This window comes from Nycticebus coucang, chromosome 3 (assembly GCF_027406575.1).
Source record: "Nycticebus coucang isolate mNycCou1 chromosome 3, mNycCou1.pri, whole genome shotgun sequence".
Lineage (NCBI taxonomy): Eukaryota > Metazoa > Chordata > Mammalia > Primates > Lorisidae > Nycticebus > Nycticebus coucang.
This window is the reverse complement of record NC_069782.1, coordinates 143,730,912-143,743,330: the sequence shown is the minus strand read 5'-3', so window position 1 is coordinate 143,743,330 and position 12,419 is coordinate 143,730,912. Positions and strand designations below refer to the sequence as shown.

At 42.6% G+C, this 12,419-nt stretch overlaps 1 protein-coding gene across 2 annotated transcripts in view; it reads right to left on the bottom strand.

The window, feature by feature from the left end:
- Positions 1 to 3,876, bottom strand: part of FHIP2A (FHF complex subunit HOOK interacting protein 2A) — a 40,808-nt gene extending 36,932 nt beyond the window's left edge. The window contains exon 1 of one of the 2 annotated variants that reach the window (XM_053584850.1): positions 3,510 to 3,876. In XM_053584850.1, coding sequence (XP_053440825.1) covers positions 3,510 to 3,554 — 45 coding nt within the window. In that variant the 5' untranslated portion in view covers positions 3,555 to 3,876. The remainder of the gene's footprint in view (positions 1 to 3,509) is intronic. The other variant, XM_053584851.1, reaches the window with a different exon arrangement.
- Positions 3,877 to 12,419: the final 8,543 nt, after the last annotated feature.

Below are 12,419 nucleotides of genomic sequence, written 5' to 3'. Positions count from 1 at the left end.
AGCTAATTTTTTTTCTTTTTTGTAGAGACAGGGTCTCCAGGCCTCAAGCAATCTCCCCACCTCTGAGAAAGTGCTGGGATTATAGGTGATAAGTGTAACTTAAAGAAATAACATTGCATTCAAATTCTGAAAAATGACTTTCACTGAATTAGTTAAAACTTTCTTCCCTGACACTGCCCTGTTATCATCTCTGGTATAAATCTGCCCTCAAGGGTGGAACTAGCTGGAATTTAAGAGGAATCAGCCCCTGGCATATTCCCTAGTAAAGACGAGGCCCTCCACAAATACTAAATTGTACTAAATGGAAAGTTTTTCACTTATCCTTTGGACAAGCTGTGCTAAAACAATCCATTCTAAACTCAGAACTAACTACAAGACAGGCCTGATTGCAGACTTACAACATGTGGCCACACACTAGTTGAACAGACTCATTTCCTAAGACTGTTATTGACCAATCTTTTCTATACTGAGGGAAGACTGCCATTTCTAAGAAGGGAGCCAAGAATTATAATAATTACAGTTCTTATTTTTGATCAAGGTGTGAATTTCTCTCCTTTACTCAAAATGACTTTTATTAAGTCTATTGGCTTAATAAAAGATTTTCAAATACCGATCTTTGAAAACACCTTATATTTTTCTCCTCTTAAAGTAGTTATCAGGAAGTAAGAAGACACTATTAATGTAATAATAAGAAAAACTCTTACACTTAAACCTCATTTAAATGGCTATGCATCAGTTCAGCACCCATAGCACAGTGGTTATGGCACCAGCCACATGCCCCGAGGCTGGCGGGTTGGAACCTGGCCCAGACCAGCTAAACAACAATGACAACTACAACAAAAAAAATCCCCTCAAAACAGCTGGGCGTTGTGGTGGGCACCTGTAGTCCCAGCTACTTGGGAAGCTGAAGCAAGAGAATCGTTTAAGCCCAAGAGTTTGTGGTTGCTGTGAGCTGTGACGCCATGGTACTCTACCCAGGGCAACAGCTTGAGACTCTGTCTCAAAAAAGAAAAAAAAAATGGCTATGCATCTGGTCAACCCTAAAAAAACATTTTTAGACTGGTCCAATTGAATAAGGAAACCTATAAAATGACAATACCAAAATGCAGACTCATACAACAATATGTTTGAGAAAATATCAGGTCAGCAACCAGGTACATGATTATCTCCCGTCTCTGTATCATCCTGATAATTATGTTAAGTGCAAGATTACATCAGAAAATGCTAATTGGGCATATACATTAAAGAGGCACAGAGAAAAGCTAGTTAAATGAACCAAGGAATGGTAAGATTATAATTGATAATATCAAGCAAATTAATAAATAGAACTGAATAGCTAGAAACTAATCTTGGGCTACAAAAGCATTCTTGAAATGCCACAAGAATGGCTTATTCATCATTACATACGAGTTCATTCCCAGGAAAGAATGTTAAAAGGGGAAAAAAAGTTAGTACATTACATCAAAACTTTTTCATGAGATTTAACCTGCTCTCAAGACAAAATGGGTGATATTATAGCTGAAAACACCACTTTTCTAAATGTAATGCATTAATTGCCAGAACCAAGTGATTATACACTTCCCTAAATTTTCTCATCAATCTCACAAAGTAGAGAACCTGGATGTAACAGAGCCAGAGTCAAGCGATTTACGTGGATAATTTCATAGATGCTAATAGGTACAATTATAAAAAGATAATGAGGATGGAAAACACAGGCCTCAGGACAAAAGTAAGCCTTTAGTGGGAGAGCAGGAAAGCCATCTTTGTTTTGTTAAGTACACTTATTACTGTAAATACCAGGGTCACAGGTAAGGGATAGGAATATAGTCTCCCTTCAATATCTGTGGGGGACTGGTTCAATGGTTCAGTATCAAGTCCTTGATATAAAATGGCATGGTATTTGGATACACCCTAAGTACCATCTACCCAGGCCCACATCCTCCATGTACTCCTCATCTCTAGATTTCTTATAATACCTAATACAACACCTACACATCACTTCATTCACACGGATTCAAAGTACTATTCAGCATGTGGCAAATTCAAGCTTTGCATTCTGAAACTTTGTGGAATCCTTTTTTCCCCTGAATATTTTCCACCTGAGTGGGAGAATCCATGGATGTGGAACCCACAGATAAGAAGGCCAAGCTGTAATGTAATACATTTTAATTTTCAATTATTTCAAAAGTATGCTATATTCAATGTACGATTCTTGGTACTTTTAAGAAAACTAAATACAAATAACTGTTCCTATAAATTTCAGTTCCATTTTTTAAAGAAATGTGCAGTAGTTTGTGTATAAAGAAGGTAACTACAAGTCGTCTTAAAGCCCGCAACTATCATCTACTTGCTCACATTCATGAAATTATCTTTCTTGATTTGACACTTTTCCCCAAATGCTTGTCCTAGAGCTAATTTTTTTTAACAATTCCCATGTCTCCCTTAAATAATAATTGTACGAAAGCTTTGTTTTTCTTACTGAAATCAAAAACTGTTTTTACTGGGTCACGGAAGTTATTTTGTCTTAATTGATTTTTCAAAAAGTTGCGTAGACTTGCAAGTGTTCTATCTCATAATCTGAACATAGGAAAATAAAGTCATTTTTAAAATTAGCAAAGTAATTGTTTCTCTACAGAATGCACTTCTCAATTTGGGCAATTCTCCCAGAATAAAGTAAACAGCTAAAGTAAAGCAACTAGCCCTCTTAAGAAAACAGCGGTGAGGCATTTTCTTTTTAGTTTCTTCTCGTTTGTTGGTCTATCAGGATATTTGGATAATGTCTCCCTATGCTGGTGTCTAAACTCCTCAAAGAAGAGTACAATTGGAGGATGAAAGAAGGGTGTCCAGGAAGCGCAGGGGACAAAAAAGGAAACAGATGGTCTCGGTGCTCGAAGCTGCGGAGAGCAAGCTCCGCTGGGCCCTCCAAACTCCAATTTCAAATCAATCGATGAAGTCCAGCTGACTTCGGCCGCCTGGCCTGAGAAAGCCAAAGCTAGTAAGATTATGGAATGGGGTCTCTGCAGAGTCGCCCCACAGCAAGATCACACCTTTCCCACCCTTACTCGTCTCCAAAACAAAACAAAACAGCATCCAAGCCCAAGAAGCGTTTGGTCGTTTCTTTTGTCTTGCTCGGCGCTGACCACTTTTTTCTGGAGAAGGTTCACGGTCAGGGAGCCCAGGGCAGATGCTCCCCAACCCCCCGGCCCTGTCCGGGACGGAGGCGACCGCCGGGTCGCGAGGGCAGGTCCTCCCCGAGAATCCCCGCCAACCCCCTGCAGGAGGGGAGGACCCGCGCCGGCCTGGGCAGCAAGCAGAGGAGGGGGCCGGCAGGGAGCGGGTCCCGAGCCCCGGGCGCCCCCGCGGCCACCCGGACGCCGCCGGGCCTCGCGCTCCCCGCGGCCAGCGCCGCCCAGGGCCCGGCCGAGGCCGCCCGGCTCTCCCGGGGCCGGCGAGGAGCTAGGCCGCCGCCATCGCCGGCCTGTCGTGCGCCCGCAGCCCCGCGGCCTTACCGCCTCCACGGCGTGCTGCAAGATGGAGGTGAACTTGGAGAACATCCTGTCCCGGGACTGCAGCAGCTTCTCCCGGGACGACCTGGAGAGCTCCTCGATCCGCCGCCGCCGCCCCTGCTGCGGCTGCCGGGGCCGCTCCAGGGTGAAGGCCGGGAGGACGAGCGGAGGGCCGAGGCAGGGCCCTGCCCGGCCGCTTCGGGTGTGCGCGGGCGGCGCGGCGGCTGCGGCCGGGGCCGGGACGTGGCGGGCGGCTAGAAGGGCGCCGGGCGCGGACTCGGAGCCCCGGGAAGCTGCGGCGGGCGGCGGCTCCGGCTGGGACACGGTGGCAGCCCGCTCGGGTCCCTTCCGCCCGCTCTGCGCGGCGCGGCCTGCAGGGGGCGCCGCCGCCGCCCGGGGAGGCTCGGCCTGCGGGCCCCGCGGCGGGGCGGCCGGACGCCGCGGGGGCGCGCGGGGGCGCGCGGAGGCCGGCGGGGCCCGGGCGGGAGCCGGGACGCGCCCCGGGAGGCCACCACCCTCCGCGGCCTTCGGGGCGCCGCGGACGCTGACGTTTTCGGGCCTCTACGGTCCGGCCATTCGCAGATTTGCTCCTCTAGTGGACGTGATGTGCTGACTTGGTAGGACCACGTAGCCCTCCATATATGTACAAAACATTCAGAGGTTCGGCTTTTAAGGACAGATGTGGAAGACTGGGAAGAAAAAAACAGTCTTCCTGAAACAAAAAACGGGTAGTGAGTTTAAACGCTAGGAATTCACACAAATCAGCTAATGGGGGTGAAGTGGCTTTGCTTACCACAGTGTCATTGTTATTCAGCACAAACACAGGGAGGCCGTAAGGCCGCGGGGCTGCGGGCGCACAGGAAGGGAAGGGGCAAAGGGGAAGACGGTTGGGTTTAATTCACAATGTGCCACGTTTGAGGGCGAGGTGCAGTGATTCGGTACAGCATTTTCTTTCTATTCAGTTATCACAAGATACTGGACAACACTGGTGAGGGATAGAACCGGAAAGGATTCCAAACTTATGGCCGAGACAGCTAGATGGAGCTACAATGTAAGCACTTGCGTGCAGTCGTAAAATACTATGCAACTGTGTATTAGTCCAGTCCTGAAGAAACAATATTCAGGCTAGCAAATTTTAGATTGGGTTGATACAAACTACGAAAATGTACCTAGTCTGAAAAACCTTGTTGTTTGCTAGTATTGGTGTTTTACCAAGAGGACCATTAAGTTCTTGATAAGGTGAGAACGGGAGAAAGCTTTGCACGATCAAATGATGAAATGATGTACACGCGTCTGTATTTGATTAGTTGGACAGAGAAAAGAGTGAAGCTGAAAAGGCAGCGGGCCGCCCTGGGGAGTGGCGTTAAGAGGCCAGGCCCTGGAGCCGGTTAGTAGTAGTAGCCTGACTTTAAATCCCAGTTCTGCCACTCAGTAAGGAAGGTTATTTAACTTCTTGGTGCTTTGGTTGCCCATAGTAAGAGATACATCGCTTTTGTTACTATTGTTAGTAATAGTTAACAAAATCAGAGGGCCAGAAATCAAAAATTAAGGATACTGTAGTCTTGTTTTCTTTTCTCCTCTATTTTTGTTGTTGTTCTTGGTTATTTCCTTGCTGTGCTCAATGACAGGTAAATTTGACCTTAATTTTCTGTGTAATAGACCCCAGAATGCTGGAGGCATCCTCTGTTGTTTAATGCTTCTTTACCAAGTTCTGGCTAATCGTGTCTGCTTTAACCAAGAGCACATCATGTCTATTTTATTATTATTATCCATATAATTTAGTCATATTATGAACTATAATTATTTTCCTGGCCGACTTGTCATGCATTTATATGGCATTTGTATTTTAATAACATCTTAACAGCACCCAATTGTATGAGGAGGTCTGTTTAAAGCAGGCTTATTTAGAGGTGTGTGCATTTGGTGATGCCTTTCTTTGTATACTTACAAACATGGTGAAACATATGTTTTGTTCTAGATTACTATCAATATTTAGGATGGCGATTCATTTACCTGATATCTAGGTTCCAAGACATACAGTTGATCTAGAATTATAACCGAGCAGCTGTTCCTATCTCTCAGTCTCATCCTAGCATAACTGTACTGATGCTAACATTGTCATCGGCCTAATGCCTGGGCACGGTTGGACCTACCCACCACAATAGACTATGATTTAAGAAAACACAAGAAAGGCTTCCCTTAAGAATGGGTACTCCCCAGTTAGAACATATTTCTTTATTCCTTTGAGAACATATTTTCTTTATTCTTTTATTCCTTTCCTATTCCTTAAGCTAAATAAGAAATTTAGTCGATGGTAAAATTAACTTATGCTAAATTCTATCATTTGCTATATTTCAAAATGAATGAAGGTGCTAAATTCTTTTCTAAAAGGAAGTTTAATCAGTGAAGACACTAGTTGATTAGAACCCAGTTGGGAAGAAGTTGAGAAAAGAGGCAGAAAAAGAATTAGAGTTAGATGATACTTGCTTCCAAAGTTTGGCTAACTTCTGATTAAATATGGAGTAATGATTAGCTTGTATTTTCATTCTGTTGAATGAGTTAGCAAAAGTTTGCTGTGTGTGAATGGCCAGGGAAGACCATTGCCCAGATTAAACACAAAGATTGCTGCAAGTTAGATTTTAGAGATTGTCCAACTTGTTAAGTAAAATCAATATATACTTTGCTCATCTTTTTTATGCATATAACTTTGAGTTTCATCATTGAGATATTTTTCACTTATTTGTCCAAACAGAAAGTGGGAAAAGATATCATAATGGATTTGATTATATTTTCTCTCTTTAAAAATTTCTACAATTTGCTTATTATCTAATAAACTACAGAAAGAAGGGGCAGAGTTTAATATATTTTATAGAATTTTGATCTCTCTTTTTATGTATATTCTTATTCTTCTTAGCTTTAAAATACACATGATGCTTTCTTTGAAATATGAAAATAAAACTATGATAACAAATAAATACTTTTTTTTTTTGAGAGTCTTACTTTGTTGCCCTCAGTAACATCGTAGCTCACAGCAACCTCAAACACTTGGGCTCAGATGATCCTGCTGCCTCAGCCTCTAGGGGAGCAGGTACTACAGGTGTTGGCCACAATGGCTGGCCATTTTAAGAGACAGGGTCTCGCTCTAGCTTAGATCTCCAACTCCTGAGCTCAAACAGTCCACCCACCTCGGCTCCAAAAGTTGTAGGATTACAGGTGTGACCCCCCGTGCTTGGCCAGCAAGTAAATACTTAAATTGAACACATGAATTTTTAGCAACATTACCTCCCCAAACTCCTTTAAAATGACAGTAAAGGGATTTTTATTTTTATTATTTTTATTATTTTTTTTTATTGTTGGGGATTCATTGAGGGTACAATAAGCCAGTTACACTGATTGCAATTGTTAGGTAAAGTCCCTCTTGCAATCATGTCTTGCCCCCATAAAATGTGACACACACTAAGGCCCCACCCCCCTCCCTCCATCCCTCTTTCTGCTTCCCCCCCCATAACCTTAATTGTCATTAATTGTCCTCATATCAAGATTGAGTACATAGGATTCATGCTTCTCCATTCTTGTGATGCTTTACTAAGAATAATGTCTTCCACTTCCATCCAGGTTAATACAAAGGATGTAAAGTCTCCATTTTTTTTAATGGCTGAATAGTATTCCATGGTATACATATACCACAGCTTGTTAAAGGGATTTTTCAAAGTATAAGCCCGGAGGGGGTTTACTAGCTTCCTACCCAATGGGTACCTTGCGTGGATATATAGCACATTCCCTGGGTATAGGACACAGCTTTAACGTTTTATGTACAAATTATATAACCTAATGGTTTATTCCCTCATATTAATCTGAAATTTAGAAAAATAATTTTTTAAAAAGTATAAATCCAAAAGGATAAATTGTGTTGATCTAAAAGTAAGATTTTGAAGCACAAAATATGATTTAAAGAGTTTATTTGGGCCAAAGTGAGGACAGCCAAAGTGAGGACAGCTGCCCAGATGACTGAGATCCAATTATCCTTGGTTACAAGTTCTGTTGGGCCTTTGTCACAAGAAGTTTTTTAAAGCAGAAAAAGGAGGCCAAGCACAGTGGCTCATGCCTATAATCCTAGCACTCTGGGAGGCTGAGAAGGGTGGATTGCCTGAATGCAGGAGTTTGACACCAGGCTGAGCTACAGCGAGACCTGTCTTTAAAAATTACCTGGGCATTGTGGCAGGCACCTATGGTCCCAGCTACTTGGGAGACTGAGACAAGAGGATTGCTTGAGTCTAAGAGTTTGAGGTTGCTGTGAGCTGTGACGCCATGGCACGCTACCAAGGGTGACAAAGAAAGACTATATAACCTATGTATGACCTCCCCGTACACTTTAAATCATCTCTAGGTTACTTGTAATTCCTAATACGGTGTAAATGCTATCTAAATTGTTGTTATACTATATTATTTAGGGTCTAATGACAAGAAAAAAGTATGTACACTCAGTGCTAAAGAAAGTGAGAAAGACCAATGACAAAAACATAAAATTTCATGCAGTGATAAATCTGTACACTTTTTTTTTTGAGACAGAGTCTCATTCTGTCATCCTCGGTAGAGTGCCATGGCGTCACAGCTTACAGCAACCTCAAACACTTGGGCATGGGCAATTCTCATGCCTCAGCCTCCCATATAGTTGGAACTACAGGTGCCCACTACAACACCTGGCTATTTTTAGAGACAAGGTCTTGCTCTGGCTTAGGCTTGTTTTGAACCTGTGAGCTCAGGCAATCCACCCGCCTTGGGCTCCCAGAGAGCTGGGATTACAGGTGTGAGCCACAGCACTTGGACACTTTTTTTTTTTTCCTTAGAGATCAGGTCTCACACTGTTGCCCAGGCTGGAGTGCAATGGCACCATCATAGCTCACTGCAGCCTCAAACTGCTGCCCTCAAGCGATCCTCCTGCTTCATCCTCTCAAAGTGCTAAGATTACAAGCATGAGCCACCATGCCTTTGGCAATTTTTTTCCCAAAGATTTTTTTGTAAGTGCTGAAAGAGGTTGCTTCTTTGGAGCAGGAAATTGAGAGTTTGGGAGGAAAGATAAAAGCTTTCATAACAAACCTCATACAGCCTCTTGACTAACCTCTACACCAGTGTAACCCGAAGTTCGGCAAGGGGAGAAACATAAGGCAGGAAATGTTTTTGATGCTTTTGTTAAAGTTCAGACAAGAGATTATAAAGGTTAATAGCTATAGGAATAAAAAAGAGACAGTAGACTTGAAAGACGAGGTCAGACCAACCAAATATTGTGAGTGCTCTAAGACGTGAGAGGGTGAAGTCAAAGGTGTTGCTGAAGTATCTAATTTGGATGAGGTTGTAAAGATAGGGACTGCGGAGACAGAGAAAGATCATGGGGCAGATTTTTTAATATGTTAGGTTTGGGTATTGATGTAATTACATGTATGTGAAGACTTCTAATATGGGGTGATAAATTTGGATTAGGAAGTCAGAAGAGAGGTCTAGGCTGCTAATAAAGATTTGAGAATCATCTCTTAAAGATGGAAATTAGGATGCCTGGATAAATGAGATAGTTCAATGATGTGGTATCATCAAAGAAAAAAGAATGGATACAAACGTGGGGACCTCCTGCATTTAAGGACTGGGAAATAGAAGAGGAACTCGTGGACGAGCAGTCAGAGGTGGGAAAATGTAAAGAAGTTCAAGAAGGAGTGAGTTTCAGAAATTGAGAGGCTGGTTCAAGATACAATGGTGAATTAGCACAGGCTACAGACTTGGCCTCCTGAACACAATTCTACTATTGCCACAGAAACAGGAGTAGAACCGAGGGATCTCAGGTCCTTAGAGAAACCTGAAAACTCTGGTGCCCAGCATCACATTCACTTGGTCGCCTTCTGATTTTAGTTGTAGTTGGCAGTTCTGTGCACACTCAGATTCACATCATGGTGACAGTATCTGACCTCACTCTCATGCGCCCTCCTTAGAAATTTTGCCACTGAAAATTCTGTGTGGGAGAGCCTGCTTTTTCCAAAAGTACAATGGACTTAGCTCACCTAAGCGGCAACTCTCAGCTAATGAGAGATGGAATCTGCTGGACAAGTACTCCAAGATCCTATCTTTCTTTCTCATGGACAATTCTGGAAAGTGTTCTGAACAATTTTCAGGAGGTCCCAGTGGGACCCGTTGACCACAGTCCTCAATAGCCCTCTGATACTTTTTGTCCTTCTCGTTCTTTCTCCCTATTTCCTTACTTTCTGTGACCTGAAGTAAACTACTTGCAGTTAAGTCTTGTGTCTTGAGCTCTACTTTTGAGAAAACCCTCTGTGTGTGGTAGTTGGAGTGGAAGGAGCCTAGAGGGGAAGGCTGAGGGCCACAGAATGGATATAGCTAAGGGAAAGACATCTTCATTGCATAAAGACAGACTCTTGGAAGTCAGCAGTGCCCTGGTAGGTCTAGCTGCATGAATCAGAAAATCCCAACTAACTGTGGCTTAAAGAAGTTTCTTTGTCAAGTAAAGGAAATTTGCTTTATAGGGAGCCAGGACTGTGTCACCAGGGGCCACTCTCCTAACTTTCCACACCACTCTTCAGCACTGTCATCCTCAGGGTCACTTCATGGTCTGGAGGTGCTGGAATTCTGGTTACCCATCTGGGGCAGTAGCAGGAGGAAACAAGGAAAAGAGAGATTACTTCTTCTGCCTTTGAATAAACTTTCTGAAAGTTCCACACTTCAGTTTGCCTTTCATTGATCAGAACTCAAATAACCACACATAATGGTTAGAAAAGAAAGTTGGGACATACAGTGTTTAATTCTGAATAACTACCTGAAAAATAAAAATGCAAAGTATAACTTTCAAATTCAGCATAAAAAATTTTGCCCATTCCAATGGACTGTAGGAAAGAAGAAGAAAAAAAACAAAACAAATAGATACTAAAAAAGAAATCTGAAAAACAGAAGACATAAAATAGGTCTTTCTATTAAAATAAATGTGAGTCTGACTCACCAATTAAAAGGCAGAGATGCGTAGATTGGATTTTAAAAATAGCATTATATTTTCTGAAAGAGACACCTTTAAGAGGAAAGAAAAGGGCTGAAGAAGAAATTGAAAACGATATGCCAGAGAAATCGGAATCAAAGAACTAATATAACAAGGACAACATATCAGACAAAAGAACAAACAAACCAACTTTTCAAGCATACATAGAACACTTACCAATTTTAATTATCTCCCAAGCCACAAAGGAGGCCTAGCCCTAAATCTCTGAAGTTTAAAAAAATTAAATTAAAGACTCATTCTAAACCGAGCATGGTAGCTATACCTGTAATCTTAGCACTCTGGGAGGCTAAGGCAGGTGGCCAGCCTGAGCTCAGGAGTTCTAAACCAGCCTGCACAAGAGCGAGACATTGTCTCTACTAAAAATAGAAAAATAAGACGGACATTGTGGCAGGTGCCTGTAGACCCAGCTACTCGGGAGGCTCAGACAAGAGAATTGGTTGAGCCAGGAGTTTGAGGTTGCTGTGAGCTGTGACGCCATGCCACTGTACCAAGGGTGAGTGGGTGCGACTTTGCCTCAAAAAAAAAAAAAAATTCAAAAGACATATTTATTCATTAGCTAAATTAATTCAGCAACACACAAACAGAAGTTATATCTTAGTGGGAAAGACCAATGACAAATACATAAAATTTCATGCAGTGATAAATGCAGTGAAGAGAATAAACTACAGTAAGGGGATAGAAGAGGATTTGGAGAGGTGTTGCTTAAGTTAGGTGGACAGAGAAGTCCTCTCTTAGGAGGTGCCGTATGAACAAAGCCAGGAAATTAGCTAAGAGAATAGGAAAGAGAAGAACATTTCTGGCAGAGAGAGGAACAAGTGCAAATGTCTTATTATGGGAAAGGGTTTGGCATCTGTGAAGGTCAGTGTGGCTGGAGTAGGGAGGTGATTGAAGAGAAAAAATTAATTCAATGTATAGTTAGAGAGAGGAAGCCGTGTCAGATCACAGAGCGCAATTAATTTTCAACCCTAGCAAATGCAAAGGTCCCCTTTTCTTAAAGTAAGAATGTTAATGGAAGTGTAACAAATACGCAGATTCATATGTTACAGCTTAATGAATTTTCTCAAAGTGAATCACCTGGATAAACAGCACCCAGATCAGGAAAGAGCTTCACCACAACTTTAGAAGCCTCTGACTGACTGTTTCCACTCACTAACCTCTGTCAAGGGGTTCTTCTGACTTCCAACACCATAGATTAGTTTTACCTCATTTGGAACTTTATACAAATGGAATTTTGTAGTAGAAATTCTGCCATTGTTGGGGCGCGGCATTCTCAAAGTCAAGTGTGTTAATACTGTGGTTCCAGGCTTCCATAGCCTTACTGAATATTTTGTTTGCTTGTTTTAGCTTTGAGATGTGTGATTGTCTCCCACCATCATGGAGCCACTATTGTGACTTTTTCTACTTTTATTTATTATTTCTTCTAGTCTTTGAACATTTGAACTTTAACAACAGGTTTAAGTCTAATTTTATCTGAAAGGATACCAAATCACCTGAACAACAAGGCATTTGAGTCATTCCTGATCACACGAAGTTCTCAATCTCCCCAGAGACATAGTCACCATGTAGTGGTTCCTATAAACCCTTCCATTTTTTTGAGACAGAATCTCACTTTGTTGCCCTTGGTAGAGTGCCGTGGCTTCATAGCTCACAGCAACCTCCAACTCTTGGTCTCAAGTGATTCTTTTGCCTCAGCCTCCGGAGTAGCTGGGACTGCAGGTGCCTGCTATAATATCTGGCTAGTTTTTTTTTTTTTAAGAGATGGCGTCTCACTCTGGCTCAGGCTGGTCTCCAACATGTGAGCTCAGGCAATCTACCCTCAGCTTCCCAGAGTCCTGGGATTACAGGTGTGAGCCACCGAATCT